General features: G+C 38.9%; 2 protein-coding genes across 2 annotated transcripts; one reads left to right on the top strand and one right to left on the bottom strand.

Annotated features, from left to right (window-relative positions):
• Positions 1 to 4,164: 4,164 nt before the first annotated feature.
• vkorc1l1 (vitamin K epoxide reductase complex subunit 1 like 1) lies at positions 4,165 to 11,572 on the bottom strand. Its single transcript, XM_022745740.1, has 3 exons — positions 11,345 to 11,572; positions 7,303 to 7,412; positions 4,165 to 5,138 (listed from the first exon to the last, which is right to left on the bottom strand). The coding sequence occupies exons 1-3, from the start codon at positions 11,566 to 11,568 to the stop codon at positions 4,912 to 4,914; spliced, it is 561 nt and encodes a 186-aa protein (XP_022601461.1). The 5' UTR covers positions 11,569 to 11,572; the 3' UTR covers positions 4,165 to 4,911.
• A 2,621-nt stretch (positions 11,573 to 14,193) lies between these two features.
• On the top strand, positions 14,194 to 17,331 carry znhit3 (zinc finger HIT-type containing 3). Its single transcript, XM_022745835.1, has 5 exons — positions 14,194 to 14,344; positions 15,596 to 15,627; positions 15,730 to 15,795; positions 16,691 to 16,768; positions 16,922 to 17,331. Exons 1-5 carry the CDS (start codon positions 14,277 to 14,279, stop codon positions 17,122 to 17,124), a joined length of 447 nt encoding a protein of 148 aa, XP_022601556.1. The 5' UTR covers positions 14,194 to 14,276; the 3' UTR covers positions 17,125 to 17,331.
• The last annotated feature ends 130 nt before the right edge of the window (positions 17,332 to 17,461 follow it).

Genomic DNA, 17,461 nt, shown 5'->3' with positions numbered 1-17,461 from the left:
TTGTTAGAATGAGTTTGACCCATGAAGTTCAGGTTACTCGTCGTGGGCAGAGCTACTCGATCTGAGAAGAATGATTTCTGTGGCTCTGCAGGAGTTTTCAAACTGAACCTGGATCTCAAACGTAAAGGATAAGTTCAGTTTTTCACGTCTGTCTCGGAACAATGGTCCGGTGCCCATATGAACATGGAAACAGGTTTTTCTTGCTGTAAAGTTCATAGTGGCCAGTCAGTGATCCTGTCACATTATCCACTGGGAGACTTGGGCACGAAACCTAAAGTTCTAGTTCTGTTCAAGAATGATGTCCAAAGTTTATCTGAAGATAAAATGAATCTTCAGCTGACTGAGTCAAACCAAGTGGATCATTCACGATTAATGTTTTCACTGTTTGTGTTTCACCAGATAGTTTCCTTTCTGAACTGTGAGGGACAGACAAATAGAGATTTAGTATTAAAAAGACTTAATTTATATTAGACAGCTGAAGCCTCGTTTTCATTTAAGATCAACTCTCGGATACGTTAATGCTTAGAGAGAACAGCCAGTATGAACAGGAGTGATGATGGTAAACTAAACCTGTTTCAGTGTTCATACAGGCATCTGACTATAGGCGTCATAGTAACAACAGTATCCCTCCTTCAGTTTAGTCACTCACCGTTAACGTTATTATTTAATGTCATTCAAATAAGTGAAGATGACGGGTCGTTTCAGAGGGAATGTTTTAATGGTAGATAATTTCCACATGACAATGACACAATTAAAAATGTACTCATGTCAACCTTTTCCACAGTTTTCCCTTAAGATAAGATGGATTTAAACAGATTACTTTTTTCGTACCCTCCTACCATTCCTGTAACACTTTTTTCCATGTAAGAAAATACAGCATTTTAAAACATATTTGGCAATACAGAAGCAAACCCGGTAAGTTTTCCTCCACAAAGAAATTTAATAAACATTTTATGCTGACACATGGATTCCTAGCCCTCCAACCCCTCAACGTTTTTGTTTTTATTTTTTAAACTAAAATAACCCAGAATGTTAACAGTCTATACAGCTAAAGGGCATAATTAATGATGAAAAAAGAACATTACAATCGTGTAGTTTAACAGAGTGTAATTTAGCTAACAAACATGTCCTAGCTAGACGAAATAAAGATCAAAATTATATAGTGGACTTGAAGGAAAAAAGGAACGGCCATTGATTTGACAGGGCATTTTGTCTGGCAATTTCTGAGTAGATTCTTGCACTGACATTGGATATTAAATCTTTGGGAATTAACCAATTTCTCAATTACATTTTAAGGAAGGCAAGCAAAAGTGCCCGTTACAGTTACCATTCTTCGTTTTACAAGGCTATTACTGTTGCTCGTCTTTGGCTCAAGGCCTAGTGATCAAACAGAAGGCACTTTTGTTGGCGTTGGTGATGCAACTAACATGGCAGTTATACCTCAGGGCCTAAATGAATTTTCATGAGAATGCAGTATCGATCCTTTTTGACCTTTTTTATGACATTAAATCATCACACAACATGGTGATCCTTTTACCAGCAAAAGATTCCAAACATTTAACATCCAAATTCCTAACTCCTTTCTTCAAAGTAACCGGACACAACTAGTGTAATAGGCTTGCATACGACTGGAACCATTAACGTAATCATAGGCTACCTAATGTACCCTTGTCAGTTCTATGGTCAATACTCACAGGACCCATAGTTGTGGCCAAAAAAAACAAACTATCAAGTAATGTCAGTTCGACTTCTCTACATAAAAAACTTTGACTTGTGCAAGTGAATCCATAGGAGACTTGTCTTATGTGTGAGTGCACAGGCTTTCCCAGAAAAACGACAAAGACAAAACAGTGTTGTGGTTGTGGAGTCAGGTTCTGAGTTTAGATGAAAAACGACCTGATGTAAACCTGACCAGGCAATACTGTGTGAGGAAGATCTTAAAGATGACTTGCCAAGACATGATGGAAACATTTAAAATCATTATGTGGACGACAATGCAGCTTGTTTAGGGACTGTACTGGTTTTTGCACGTTTTTCGCCACTTTACTACCAATCGCGTCAACTTAGCATGAACAACTGAAAACCAATTTCCAAAGCAAATCATATGAGTTTGAATGAGTTTCTCTTCCAGGCAGCAACTGGTTCACATTATTTTCTGCGTGGCATCAAAATCCAAGTTGCAAAGATTTGATATTTGCTTAAAGGGGAACTGCACTGATTTTACACATCAAGTCAATTACATGCATTAAAAAACAAAGTTGTATAAAGCCGAGAGGGAGCTGGACAAATCTGAAATGTTTGAAAATGAAACTAATCTGGGGGTGTGAGACATTTGTAATTGGCTTTCTAATTGTTTTTTTTACTCAAGCCGGGAGAAGAAGTGTTGACCTGACAAACGCTATAAATACTCTTCAGTGTAAGAGATGGAAATGTCCGGTCTCTTAACGTTCGCGTCATCCCGCGGTCGAATGAATGGAAACCGCTGTCTGTAGGAAAAAGTATTTCACAAATAACACACATTCTGCTTTGGAAAGTGGTCAACAGTGATGTCAAACAGCCCGTATATATGAGACGTAGTAACTGGGTCACAACGTGTAAGAACAGAAACAATTTCGCTTTGACAATATCCCAGACAGAAAAAAGTATCACCTCAATTTCCACCTGATGACTTCATGTTTGAGGAAGCTCGTCACTGAAATGACTGTCCTGACTGTCGCCGTCATCGCGACGTTAACAACCTCCACCCTATAAAACAGCCGTCTACTTAAACACGAAGGGGCGTGGAGACTAGTGGTGATGGAAACTATTAACAAGCTGGTTTAACACCACAGATGAATCACATAATACAGTTATTACTACGACTGTTAGATAGATCCTCGACAGTGTGTGTAAGATTGTCCGATGGCCAACATATACTTAAAGCCAGGAGATAGTGTACCATGCATCTGACAGGTAGGATACTTTTAATCAGTGGATTCTGGATGGAAGAGAGACGATGGTCCTACTCCGTCACTCAAGTGACAATATTGTAGATTTCTAGCAAAGCCAGTACGAGCTGCGTTTGCTTCCCCCCCCATTCTGTGATCCATCTCTGTACAGACCTCACTGTGTTAGATCAACCACTTCATGAAAAGCTTCAGTGTGACCTGGATGTCATTTCTACTGGAGCAAAAAAACCCTCCAAACTCCACATATGGCTTAACATACTGTTTTGTTTTCTTACAGAATCTTCACCCTTGTTGCTCTTCTGCCGCTCGTGTCAACAAAGTAAAACATTTTCCAAAGTTTTGTTCACGTCCTGCAAATGAACCGTAACTCAGCTTGGCAAGATCACCATTACCGTTCACTTGTATACAGGCCTGGACAGTGAACAAACGCCAGATGAACATTAAAGAAAGTGAAACAGAAAGATTAGAGATGCTTCTGCCACCAGGCCACTCTACTCTTGAGCAGACAATCACAGTGTAGCAGCCTTTCGCTACCTCATGAGACTCTGTTAGGGAGGGAGAAACACTTCACTGGTATCTGAATTTACAAAACTGTGGTCAGAAAAATAAAGCCTTGGACCTGTGACATTAAAATGAGCAAAACTGGTGTTAACATGACATCACCCCCCCCACCCACCCACCCCACCCCCAAACAAAACATTAAAAAAAAAAAAAAAAAGTAGTTCACCTTAACACTCCTTTAGGCACATAAGTCTTTATGGATCCCACTTGTGTGGTGGTCAGGAATGCTTTTCACACAATAACCAAACCAAAAACAGGGTGAGGGTACCTTTATGCAAACTTGGTGAAAAGAACCTATAGTTCTGTTTAAAAGACTCGTGTCGGTGGCTTCAGATGAGACGGTTACCACTTACAACAAAGAAATCCACACGACTCTGAACCGCATGCCTGACCAGGATTACAGGACAGAAGATGTCCCGAGCACATCTTCAGACTTATCCACCTCCACCGTGACCTCCATCGCTTTTTATTCCAGATTTAACTGATGTTTTCTCCTGTTTTGTCGGTTGTTTTTTTTTCTTCTTCTTCTTCTTTTTTATTTTTTAACCTAAAAAGGTTTGTGTCAACACTAACTCACAATCTAGCCTGGAATATTGCTCAGCAGCTATTTACAGAATTGCAAAACAAACAACCTGACTGATCTACACACAACATCTCACATTGTCCCATGTTTATTTTTAGTGGTCCTCTTCAGAAACAAAGCTACGACAAAGTGTAAACATGAAAAAGAAAAAAAACTATTCTGTATAAATGTTAATCGTTTTGTCCCCCAACCCTGCCATTGAACCTTATCTGCAAACTGTACGATAACCTTAATGAGTGTTTTTCTAATTTTTCCCATTATTCGGCTCCATGTTTTTAGTGCAGATGTGCTGTGCAGTAATAGGACCTTTCTAACCATTTCAAGTAAACCCCTTTGAATGTCCCGTTTTTCTTCCATTCTGCGATCCTTTGTTCAAAAGAGAGCTGTCCTCCATCGTTCTGTACTGTGGCCCTCTGCCTCTGCTTGCTTGGGTTGTTGTGTTTCCGCTATCTCACACACACGCACGCACACACACGCGCACGCACACACACACACACACATACACTCACACACATGCGCTCACACACGCACACACACACAGCCAGCCCCCTCCTTAAGTGAGTACAATGTTAAACAAGGTAAAAGAAATTAAAAGAAAATCATCTTTCACTTACAAATCCTTCCATGTTTGCAATCAACATTGAGATGTCAGGCCCAACATTTAAGTTAAATTTCTTCATTTTTTTTGAACACACAGCAGAATAAACATTGTTTGGAAGCAAGGTCTCCTGGTGGCAAGTCAAAAGTTCAGAGGTCACATTTCTTTTCTTTTTTTGTGTGTCGTTTGTTTGTCGTTCTTTTCTTGCCGTTCTCGACAGCTTAGTCCTGCTTGGCCTGGAGCTGCTGCTTCCAGGCCTCATTCAAGTAAACCAGTCGCTTGTAGTTGAGAATAAAGAGAATGAAGTTCAGCGCATATGTGGTGATGCAGATGATGCAGAAGTCCTTTAGGACAAAGTAGAGGATGTAGCCCAGGTAGAGCGAACCCACCACCGACAAGATGGATGTCGTCATGAGAATAAGGGCGGCCATTGCACTGACAGTCATTCCTACAGCGAGAAACACAAACTAAGGCTTAGGCAAGTCACCATAAAAAAAAAGACAACCTTGCAACACACAACCTGATGAGTCTGCTCTGTCACAGAGCTTTCGGCCTCAGACAGTTCTCTATTTATATGATCAGGCTCCTCGTGATGACATTCAGCTCAGACACTGAATAGACTGGTCAGACTATTCTGTTGTCACATGAGGTGCAGTCGGGTCTAAGGCTGACTTTCCTCACTGCTTGTGCTTGTGATATTTCAACAGTAACAATCATTGCTAAACAACAGATGAGGTTTCTCTTTTGCTACCAAAATTCATTCATTCATGTGCCTCGTCCCCCCCTCTCTACCTTTACAGTATGAACCTTGATATGAGTCTGGAAGAAACTAATGTGTCCGTTATTTCAGAGCCGTTCTGTACCTGAGGTGAAACACCCAGCTCAACAGTTTCAGATCCTCCTCCACGTGCTTCAGCCTCGTACACTAGGGACCCTAAAGGGATGAATCAACTGCACATCTAAGAGTGGTGACGTTCATAGTGCTCACCATGTTTTACTCATGTTCATTTTGATTATTATTGATAGAAAATGAAATCCTGACACACCTACAACACTGTGAGCTCTAGAGGTGGACAGTAACTACTGTAAGTACATCTAGTCTGAGATAACTTGTACTTTACTTGAGTGATTTGATCCTACTTATATTTATATACTATAAACTTATACCTCACTACATTTTAGAGGCAAATAAAATGCCTCTTGGAGCCTTTTTACTCCACTATATTTATTTCACTTTAGTCACTTGTTAATTTGCAAATTCAATTAAAACAAAACATAATCCACAAGTAATTTATGGTGTATTATTACAGATTAAACTACCCAGCATCATATAAAGTAGTAAACACTAATCCCACCTTTACCAGCTGCAACATTAAAGTGATACATACATTAATACGTCAATAATTATAATCCAATAATATATATTATTCTTATTATTTTGGTACTTGGCACTAATATTTTGTGCTCATATTTTACTCAAGACTTTTAACAGTATTTCTACTCAGTGGTACAGTGTATAGAGTACTTGTGATAAAGGTGATAAAGGTGATAAATGTGTCCATTGTAACAGATGTTTCCTGTAACTATATATATATATATATATCTCTGAGTGTATTAGACCATTGTGGATAATGGTGCAAATCAGTAAGGACACATTATATTTATATTTATATTGTATTCACAGGTATTTAGTTTAAACCTTAGTGTCTGGTTGTACTGTACAGGAGCAGCATACAATGTCTTGGGGAAAGGTTCAACTTTAATGTAAAAGTTATGTGGAAGAGAAATTTGGGTCAAAAGTAAAATCTTTTGTCAGCAAGCTGTAAAAAGGCATTGATCAGAACTCAGAGCCTTAGTTATGCAGATTTTGGAGTCACGCCTACTCACAAATATTGGACAGTCCAAGGCTGTGAGAATAATCCAAGCACTGAAACCGAGTGGCGTTGACTTTAATATGGAAATCTTGACCCGCTGAAGCTGTTTGGTTTAACTGGGCTGCTATTGTGTTAGTCAAATGAGTGGTAACTACTGTGGCTAAAAGAACCTCTTGTTCTGTGCTAGCGCCAGGTGGCCAGGCAAGCCTACAGACCACTCCGCAGGCAAACATGTCAAACCAACAAGACTGAGTCAGCAGCACCATCACTGTAAAGAGGGGAGGGGCGACTGTGAATGTAACCAAAGGGGGGAGGAACCTTCAAGTTACAGCACATCACACATAAGGAGAAATATTAATCATGATTCTTAACTGTCGGTGCCAAAATTAGACTGAGACACATACAGTATTATTAATAGTAAACACTTCACTAATATGCCATCGCTGCAGAAGTCTGATCAGAAATTCATTAGAATTAGGTCCAAAAAACACAAAATGTTGATTGTACCTCAGTAGGATGAGCTCCACAAAGAATCAGCCTCTCACCTAACTATATAATTATATTTATACATGGCTTAATGTGATGCCAGTGTCATGTGAGTCAGGTTTAGTCAAATATAGCCATGACAGTGGAAGGCCAAGTATTCTGTAAGCGCTAGATACTGGTGCGATAGCTTTGGAGATCTGTCACCGGAATTTGGAAAACTAACAGATTAGTCAGAGTGAAATGGCATCTTACCTAGTAGGAGCTGAAAGGCATAAAAGACAATCCCATAGACACTGTTGGGTTGGTTCAGTGCACTGTCATTTCCAAAAATTGAGCCCAGGAGTCCAAATCCTTGACCCCACCTAATCGACAGATGGAGAAAAAAAAAAAGAGCAAAGAAGAAAGCAGTTACAACTAAAACTGCAGCAAACTAAAAAGACTGGATCATAGTTGAGTGTTATCAAAACCCAATGAGTCAGACTATATGACTCAAAAAGAAATAAAATAATAATAAACAAAACACTAGACGGCAACCAGATCCAGGTCAAGTGATAAAATACTTCCCTGAAATACTTCCCAATTTTTGTTTTGCAGGGACCTGAAATACCAGCTGAGTGAGGTTTGCATAGCTAGCCAAATGATTATTTACACACAAATACTTTAGTGTACAACTGTTGAATTAGACCTGCAAGGAATTACTACTTTGTCTAAAAAAGTCAAAAAACAGTGAAAACAGTTTCTCAGAATCCAAAGTGACGTCTTCATGTGTCTTGTTTTGTCCGACCCACAGATACTGACTTTACAATGACATAAAACAATGAGAAGCAGCAAGTCACACACTGGAGGAGCTGCAACAAGAGAACATTTGGCTATGTTGCTATATATTGAAATAGTTGATGATGAATATTCTGTTGATCAATTGACGAATTGATTAAGACAGTGAACATTCTGACTGATGGACTGACCGGTCACTTAAATATCATTATATGTGCCAAACTTAACCCATCTGGACAGTTTGCCTAGGAGCAAATAAATACTACAAAACAGAAAGCACTTCTTTACCATTACTTTGACTGCAGCGGACAGTCACATTACATGACTTGAGTATTAACACCATAACCCCTTGAATCTCTTATTTCAGAACTCTTTAAGTGCCGTCTCAAGTGGGTGACATTTAATTTGTCCGTGTTTGAGAGGCACCACCACTGGTTAACACCAGGTTTAGTATTTTCTCTAGTCTCCACCTGTAAATACCATCCCCCTGTTCTCCAATAGCTTTAAACCTACAAAACACATAAGGTCTCATATTACAGTTTGTGCCCAGAGTAAAAGTGAAGCTGTTGTCCAGCTGTGAAGCTGTTTGTCTTAAGTTTGATGAGATTCTATTCATGGCAAATTTCAACATCATGTTTTTATGTGCTGATGATTTCTTTCAAAGAGAACCACAACAGCCAGCAGACTACAAGACATGCATTCATTTTGCTTAATCAAGAATAGTATTTCACTCTGTCACTGAGAATGGCAACATATTCAACAAGCTCATTAAACATATTGCTCTTTCGTCTAAGATAACATGTCTAAAATAGTGAATGTGAAGAGTGAGAGGACGTCCAGTTAAGCAATGAGCAAGTTCCAGAGTTCCACCACAGAGGACAATTTGAAAATACCTGAACACACACTGTTAATACAGGTGTACCACTATTTATACACCAATTATTGCTTGTTATATTCTTTTTCTTGTTTTAGTGAGCAATGGAATTAATTCGGTACCAATTCGTAAAGTTTTTCATGTCATGTAAGGCCATGCAGCAGGAGCGTGAAGAGGTCGGTTCAATAACTCAAACCTTTGTTTTATTTCTTGTCAATTACCACAACAACATGTCCCACTGTGCCTCAGAGAAACTGTCTTAACAACCAGAGTCGACTTCTAAATCGCATTCAATAACACATTTGGGAAAAATATTAAGTTAGGAATGATACAAGTTTTAAAGCCTCCATGCAAGTATATTACGATTTTAAAGTGGTAAAAAATAAATAAATACCATGTCACGGTATCTCTTAGCGTGCAACATGTTTATCAATCTCATTTCATTTAACACTTTGTGTGACCTTATTCTCCTTGAGTAAATGAAATGATGATTTCAAGCTTCCCATTGATTTCAGTACAGCAGACATTCTGGCTAGTGTCTCAAGGCTTTATCTCAAACAGGAAGTATTTGAGAAGACACACACAAAACAAGCAGTTTACTATACAGAACCTATACAATAAAAGTGCATTACCAAACATAGGACATTCACTTTATCTATGGCTCTTGATGGTAATACAGATTAGACTGCCCGAAACCAAGTTTAGACTAAACCCAACTGCTATGATTCTTCATTTAGAGCAAGAAAATTATCACATTCAGTCCCTGCAACACAAAAATGCTCACAACTGATGGTTTACAGCCTATTTAGGTGACAATGGCAAGACTGTCCCTAACACTCAGACAACTCACTCACTCATTTAACAAATAAGTAATACGTCCCAGACAGATTACATTCCAGGTATTCTGTCAGTATGTGTTCAATGCCAGCACAGACTCTGACTGATTAATTAATAGTTGCATGCCCACAGTAAAGCTGTCATGGCAAATTCAACTAATTAGTTTTATGCAAGTTCTGTGATCTTAAGAATGTAAAGGGATGCTATTTTAAATGACTGGGGCAGGTTGCACAAAATATCTTACGTTTTCTACTTAAGTAGAGCACTTAAGGTTTAATTTCTCTTTAGCTGTGAGAGTTACTTCAGGGTATTGCACAGAATCTCTTAAGCGGTTCCCTTAGTTAAGGAAAAAAGTTATGGCATTTGCAGCAGTGAAAGATATTTTACAGCTGTAAAATTCTACTGCGTTGTTTAAGATGTTTCCTGGTCGCAGAACATCATCATCATCATCTTCTTCCTGGGATGTGTTCATGTTCTTCATTCATCTCCATAAACTCAGCCATGTTGCAGTTAACATAGAGTCAGAGGTACCTTTTGTTTTTTTCCTTACTGTGGTCGCTAAGGTCTTTTGTGCAACGGTTTAACTGACTTTAAGTGATTCCTTAAGTATAAGAGTAACATAAGGAGAAAAGCTTAAATACTTAAGTGAACATTTTAAGGAAACTTTAAGGAGAAGACCTAAGGTGTTTTGTGCAACTGCCCCCTAAAGTTTAAGACTAAGGCAAGGAGAAAAGCTTAAATATGTAAGTTAATATTTTAAAGGTTTCCTTAAAATATTCACTTACATATTTAAGAAGACTTTTGTGCTTTGTGTTTTTTATTTTAAGTAAACCTTAACTCAGACTTCACTTAAGGTGTTTTAGGCAACCAGCCCCTGGTTGCTTGCAAACTCATCTTGCTAGTGAAGCAACTCTGGCTATTTGCCCATCAGAAATAAATCAAAACTGTAGCAGAAGCAGCTATATCTGAGGCGCTCGGACTACTTATCTAACTGGTAACAATGTGTGACGGTGAGCAGAACTGAGACTTTCAGGTAGCCAACAATGTTCCAGTTCCCTCCACTGACCTCTGGAGCAGCTACAGTATGTGCACTGTCGCTTTAGGTAGCCAGGGTGTAGGATTTAACCCCTTGGACTGACTTCCTAGCTGCCAAGTGACATTAGCACGACAGCTAATGACAGCAGTGTGACAGCGACCGCGAGCGCTAGCTTGCAGGTTAAAAAGTTAGGCTACCCAAAACTATCAACATAAACCAGATAACCTCCAGAAACCCTGGTGTTGGTCGGCGGAATGAATGGCTTCATACAACACCAACACACACACACACAACATCGTTAGTCTGAGCAAGCTATCGTTAACTTTGTGCTTGAGTTGGTGTTACAGATGTTTTATCTTTACATACACAAACAGCAGCAGTGCGACCAGTTAACATTAGCAATCAGCAATTCATCAATTCATAATTTAACGATGCTGACGGCTCACTGCTCTTAGCTAACTGGCTAAGAAGTATAAAATGGGTTTCGTTAGCTAACGGTTAGCAAAGTTAGCTTCGTCGAGCTAACTAGATAGCAGATGATATGTCTATTAAATGATAAGCTAACAGTTAACTTATTTCAGACAGGCTACTTCACTAACATTCAGCTCGCAGCACGCCAGCAGTTACGGTTTACAGTTAGCGTTGACTGCAGCGGGCAGATGTTAGCTGGGTGCATTTGACAGTTTGAACCGCGCAGCCCTTCCCTGATTGCCACAATAGCAGCCAGCTTCATTGAGCGCCACTGTAGGCGCTCTTTGCTGAATTCAAATTACCTTGAGCTGAACACTTTTGAACAGCTGATGGAGCTGCTGACGTCGCACATAGCCGTGTAACTCGGATCCCGAGCCTTTTCCCTCTCGACGTGAAAAGCATATAGAGACAACAGTATGCCTAACAGGCAAACAAGAAGCCTAGCTATTCTTTCCCACCGAGGGGTGGACACTCTCAGGACGGGCGCCGCCATCACTCTCTGGCCTAGCTGGAGACACGCATACATACGCAGCCAGTTCGCCTGTGAGACAGAGCAGCGACGTGGAAAAGCGTCAGGACGTGCCTCACCGTGAGGGGCGGGGCCGCTGAGCTGAGGAGCAACAGTACGGAAAATCTACACTGAGCAGGACTCTGCGGAAACATCATATAACTGATTAAATAATGCACATTTTACTGGTCATACACAGGTTTCTAACAACACACTGTGATTAATATTCTTACTCATATACTGGGTGTAATCTCTATATTTTTGTTTTTTAATTATATTTATTTTTTGCACAATTTAAAATACACAGAAAATGACAGAAAACAAATAGCATACAGTGCAGGGAGAGGCAAAAAGCCCAATGCTTATTTAAAGGCTTATTTAAAGGCTTAGGCTTATTTAAATCCTTCACCTAAGTAATGTTGAAATATCACAAAATTATGAAAGTACAAAATGTACATACACGAAAATAACCCGACTACATAAAAATGACTAGAAACGAATAGATTTAAAATATATATAATAAAATTAACAGCAGTAATGGAGTGTAAATACAACATGCCACTGAGAGTTGCTATGTGCAATATAAACCATCACCATATAAATATCCAAGGAAGTAACTTCCTTTATATTTCCATAGACCCACAACAGTCACTGACTGTCTTTAAACTTACTTTAATTACAAAATAATGACACATTTTACAACAAATCTATTTGTTTGACATGCATGCTGTTTAATTTATCATAAACTGCATATACACAATACTTGTCTTAAGTATATATATAAGTATTCATAAAACAAGAAAAACAGAAAAGAAAGGGGGAGCATGGCGCACGGACATGAGAGGACAAATACATATAAAAAGTGAAATTACCTGGAACAACTTTCTTTAATAACAAACACAATATATTCATTAAAGCATGTCCATATTTTCCTTTTCCTGGATCTGAGCTAAGCGCGGTGCAGCCATGGTCACGTGACTACATGTATATAAACACAAGGTGACATCATGTGTTTACTCTCTCCGAGACTCGTCTGGTAAAAACTACTGTACTCCGTGTCCAAATGGCGACAGACCTGGAAAGATTTGTCTCTTTCGAGGAGGCGCATTACGATCAATACGACTATTACAACCTGCATGAATACTCGTGCCATGCCGGAGGCAAAGGGAGATCCAAGAGAGAAATCGAGCTGAACACAAACCGCCATTCCCCCGCGGGACACGAGAGAAAAATAGCGGAGAAATTTCACAACAGCGAAATGAAACGCAGAAGAACTAAGAGCTCGTCGTCTTGATGGCTTTCCTCGAGGTTTACAGGTAATGGTGTCTCTTTGTAGTCTGAAAACCCTCTGTTTATTCAACCCTAGGTCCCTGTGATAAAAAATAAATAAATAAACTACCTGCTTCTTGCATATTTGCATAAACGAGATCCGGTATATTAGTCCAGCAGATAACTCCCAGAAATGTGAGGTGAACAATGTGTGCTTTTATCGCAGAAGCAAACATTTCCCGTTTAACATGTTTTTATTCCACCTATTGTTTGTATCATGATAAAATCAGACCATGCTCCATTTTTTTTGCAAAGTCTGAATAACTGCTGATCTTTTCGATGCATTAAAATTGGATTAGGTGTCACCATAATTCATGTCAGCATGGTTTATATAAAAAAATGAAAATGATTAGTCAACCTATAGACAACAGCAAACTAATGAACGATAATTTGGATATTTTATTGATTGTTTCAGTCATTTTTAATCCAGCTGCCCCAGCTTTTCAAATGTGACCGTGTCCTGTTTTCCCTGTTGTGCATTGTAAATGGAAGATCTTTGGCTTTTGGACTGTTGTTCAGACAAAACAAGCAGGTGGAATATGTCAACATGTGTTTTAGGAAATAGCGATAGACATTTTATAGAGCAAATGATTACTTGAGGATAAAATCTTTTGATAATGAAAATAACCTTTAGCTGCAGGATGTGTTTTGTGATGACCATTTATTTATGATTTCTCCACAGATCTGGACACAAGTTGGATTTCTGCCTTTCCTGTCCCGTCCCAGTGAACGCTCTGACAGCGGGAACAAGCCCAGTAATCAGTCACGAGACGGCTATCATTTCATTCTCTACCCAGTAACAAGACCGTTACTCTCATGTTACAGCTGTGCAAGAATAGTTTGTGTTGAGTTATATAGATCAGTGGTGTGTGCTTGATAAACATATATAAATATATATGTATGTGGATGGATATTGTCATTTCTGTTCTGTGGGTACAGAAGATATTGTATTTTAATTCAATAAAAGTGGTGTTAACTAAACTATCTTGAATTGTTTAATTTCTGTTGCTCACGGCTGAATGAAAACGATTTCTAGTTGATTTAATACAGCTGGTTTCAAAAATGCTCAAGGACATGGACTGTAGCCTAGAAAGAGATTTTACTGGTATTTGTAAAATTGTGTAATCTTTTTTTTTTTTTGAAAGTTACATAAATGAATGATGAAAATGTAAAGTGTACTTCAGCTGAACCAGAGGCTCGCCAGTGTTTGGATTTTATCAGTTGGTCTACTAATTGAACCTCAGGTGACTTTATCGGCTTTTATTTTGAAGGGGGGATTCCCCAACCGGAAATGATATTACTTATTTCGTTGTCTTCACACACGTTTTAGCATCAGCTAGCCTACCATTATCAAATTGACAAATTTGTTCGTCGTTTATATTGTTCCACCCGGCAGGATGCAGATATGCAGCGTGTGCAGCGAAAAGACACCAAAATACAGATGTCCAGTCTGCAAAATAAGATAGTAAGTAACTCTAGCAGTTTGTCGACAAGCTAGCTAACGAACATCCGATTAGCTTAAGAGTCGTTTGGCTAGTTGTTTAGGCTGCTAGACAAATGTTAAAAACAGTCACTTGAGACCAGAAGCAAATATTATGGAATACAAATTTCTTTTGTTCTGGTTAGTAGATGAGTACGTTTGCAGGACTTAGGTTAATAATATTACCAAATGTAGCAGCCTATCCACCACAAAGTACAAGTACATTGCAGTGCACTGAGCTACGTTTGTAAACATGGCACTGATTACTAGAAATTGAAAACATGGACGTCTGTAACTAAATGTTAATATAAATACGAGCATATTTACGGACCATGTCACTGTCTCCAGGTAATGTTCTCAATTTTAGTTGCACGTGAAAACAATTTTGGACATTAGCACCACATGTGACGGCAACCCGTGCGGGTCAAAACGGTTTGCGATTTGATGTTGTAGGCCATTTATCCAATACCACTTTTCAACCAGACTCCCCTTATATAAAGGATTTATTAATGGGTATAACTAGTCTATTAATCAGCTTGTTAAGACTTTATAAATGAACCACTGTCAGCATAACTATGGTCAGAAAGTTTCATCTGGCAGATCACATGATCATATCACATGACCAGATTCATGCTCTGAGGCCTTGGCAGTGTTGTTTACCATGACATGCTCTCAGCAGCTGTCCTCATTATAATCACAGCTGTTGATCAGATATTAACATGGAGATGTTTTCTGCTGGTTGGTCTCTTCTTTAGGACTTTAACATCCAGGTAGAACACAGGTGGGAACCTTCCTTTACCTGGTGAACTGCTCACCCACTCTTTGTCCCACTGTTCACATCTCTGTGATTCTCCCTCCATCACCTTCATGTTTATTCTTCTCATTTTTACAACCATTTATTTATCAGTTACAAACATTTATAAACACGCAATGAGTAGTAAGCATTAACTTGATCTTGCCAAATAGTGAGCCTGCATCAATGAATGAAAACTGTTATAACTTGTTCATAATTGTTTATTTATGATTTATAAAGTGTTCACAACCAATTTAATAACCTGATTATAAACCATTTATAAATCCTTTATAAGAGTCAGTCTTACTAATTTATTATGACTTTTAATTTGGGGTACATCTGTTTGATAACTTAAACATGAAATCCCCTACGTAAAATATCTAAACATGTACACATATTTATATTTTTTTGAATTATTAATCCAGGTGTTTTTCCTTCTGCAGTTGTTCACTTGGCTGTTACAAGCGGCATAAAGGTAACTCAGTTTGATGTCAGTATTGTTGTGATGTTTGGCTGTGGACATACTCAAAGGAAATATTAAACTTCTCATCATTCATCTGATTCCTTCTCTCCATAGACACTTGCCTCCCTGTTGAACAGACTGCACCCTCTGTTCCTGAAGTGAAGGACGCCGTCAGCACTGGTATGCTGCTGTTTCTCTGTGTAGTGTGTCCTTGTCAGCCAGCCAGAGCACAGGTTATCAATGTGATAATGTAATGGATGGGTGTTGTCGGTTACAATGACACAGTTATGAGTGCAACAAAAACATACACAAAGTCAAATTCCTGTTAACACAATCAAGTGGGTTTACTGTTAAAGTAAATCAAAAGCCTCAAGATTAAAATAAACATCCTTGAGTGCTTATCATTTTATGCTGTTTTGAATTTCAGGGAGATTTACCATGTGTTCATTAAGGCATCATTAATGTGAATTTTAAACAATTCCTGTAAATAGAAAGATAATTAATAGGGCTGCACGATATGCAAAACAACCGTGCTTATTCTGGCTGATATTGCGATTTCAGTTGGAATGGTCGTTTGTATTTGATTTTTACAGAAAAAAATATAAATAATGATGATGATGTGATTTTTGTTGGTCTCGTACGAAACAAAAATCTTCCTTTACGTCTGCAGAGTATGATCTGTAGGCGGGGCGTCTCTGTAGCACCACAACACTGATGGTGCTGACAATGCAAAACAATGTGACACATTTTACCTTTAATCAAAAAAGTTACAGCTCCTCCTTGGATATTGCACTTGGCCATATAGCAGTCGATTATATTTGGAGTAATTGTGCAGCTCTGATAATAAGCAATACACGTCTGTGGTAATCTGTAATACTTATATCCAACTGCTTGTCACAAATCTGGGCGAGTGGGTTCGTCAAGCTGAACTTGAAGTGGTAAAAATGTTACTTAAAGTTTCAAAAACTGTGTTTACTGTCCCTTCAACAGGCTAAATCACAGCAAAGAAAGGTTGTGAGATGAAGTGATTGAAAAAGTGTGTAAAAAAAATCACCTTTTTCTTTTGTCTTTGCAGAGCCGTGGACTGTTGAGGATCTCCTGCATGAAGAAGACATTATTGACAAAGTGCCTGTGCAGAGGCTCCAGCTGTTAGGTATTAATCTAACATGACTTTTCATCTGCTCTTCACCATTCAGCTTTTCTCGACAGTATTGGCAGCATCATCACACGTCAAATGTCCCCTTCAGCTGAAAGTTTTCTAAAATGTCAGATGGGTTTATTTCATGTTTTCCTGTTGCCTCTACAGGTCAGTCCAAAGAGCTGAGAGATCTTCTTTGCAACCGTCATCTGAGACAGTTGCTGCGCTCCATTGACTGTGCCAACAGCAAAGACGATGCGATGAAGGCCGCGATGCAGGAGCCTCTGTTTGTCGAGTTTTCAGATCAGTGTTTGAAAATTGTAGAAAATGAAGCAAAATCATTAACATCTAACGAAGCTGATGATTTGTAAAATCATCGTGCCTGGATTAGTTTTTTTTTATTTTATTTTTTTATCCCTCCACACCCGCGCCATATTGTTTTCCGGTTGTCTGTCCGTTCGTCCCATTCTCGTGGACTCAATATCTCAGCAAAGCCTTGGGGAAATTTCTTCAAATTTGGCGCAAATATTCACTTGGACTCGAGGACAAACTGATTCGATTTTACTCGTCAAAGGTCAAAGGTCAAGGTGACCTCACAAAACACTTTTTAGGCATAACTTGAGACCTCACACAGCAATTATGACAAAACTTGACACAAATGGTTCATACCTTATGACCCTGGATAAACAGGGATGTAACCTGGAACTA

The sequence above is a fragment of the Seriola dumerili genome, unplaced genomic scaffold, assembly GCF_002260705.1.
Source record: "Seriola dumerili isolate Sdu_G_001 unplaced genomic scaffold, Sdu_1.0 BDQW01000091.1, whole genome shotgun sequence".
NCBI classification, from domain to species: Eukaryota; Metazoa; Chordata; class Actinopteri; order Carangiformes; family Carangidae; genus Seriola; species Seriola dumerili.
The sequence above is the reverse complement of the archived record's forward strand: the minus strand, read 5'-3'. Positions and strand labels throughout refer to the sequence as shown.

Excerpts from the sequence above, each read along its gene's own strand:
- vkorc1l1 (XM_022745740.1), bottom strand. The coding sequence starts at position 11,568 with ATGTATGCGTGTCTCCAGCTAGGCCAGAGAGTGATGGCGGCGCCCGTC. Across the intron at positions 7,413-11,344 it reads TCAAAAGTGTTCAGCTCAAG|GTGGGGTCAAGGATTTGGAC; the intron begins GTAATTTGAATT and ends TCTGTCGATTAG. Across the intron at positions 5,139-7,302 it reads TGCCTTTCAGCTCCTACTAG|GAATGACTGTCAGTGCAATG; the intron begins GTAAGATGCCAT and ends TTCTCGCTGTAG.
- znhit3 (XM_022745835.1), top strand. The coding sequence starts at position 14,277 with ATGCAGATATGCAGCGTGTGCAGCGAAAAGACACCAAAATACAGATGT. Across the intron at positions 15,628-15,729 it reads CTGTTACAAGCGGCATAAAG|ACACTTGCCTCCCTGTTGAA; the intron begins GTAACTCAGTTT and ends TTCTCTCCATAG. Across the intron at positions 15,796-16,690 it reads GAAGGACGCCGTCAGCACTG|AGCCGTGGACTGTTGAGGAT; the intron begins GTATGCTGCTGT and ends TTGTCTTTGCAG.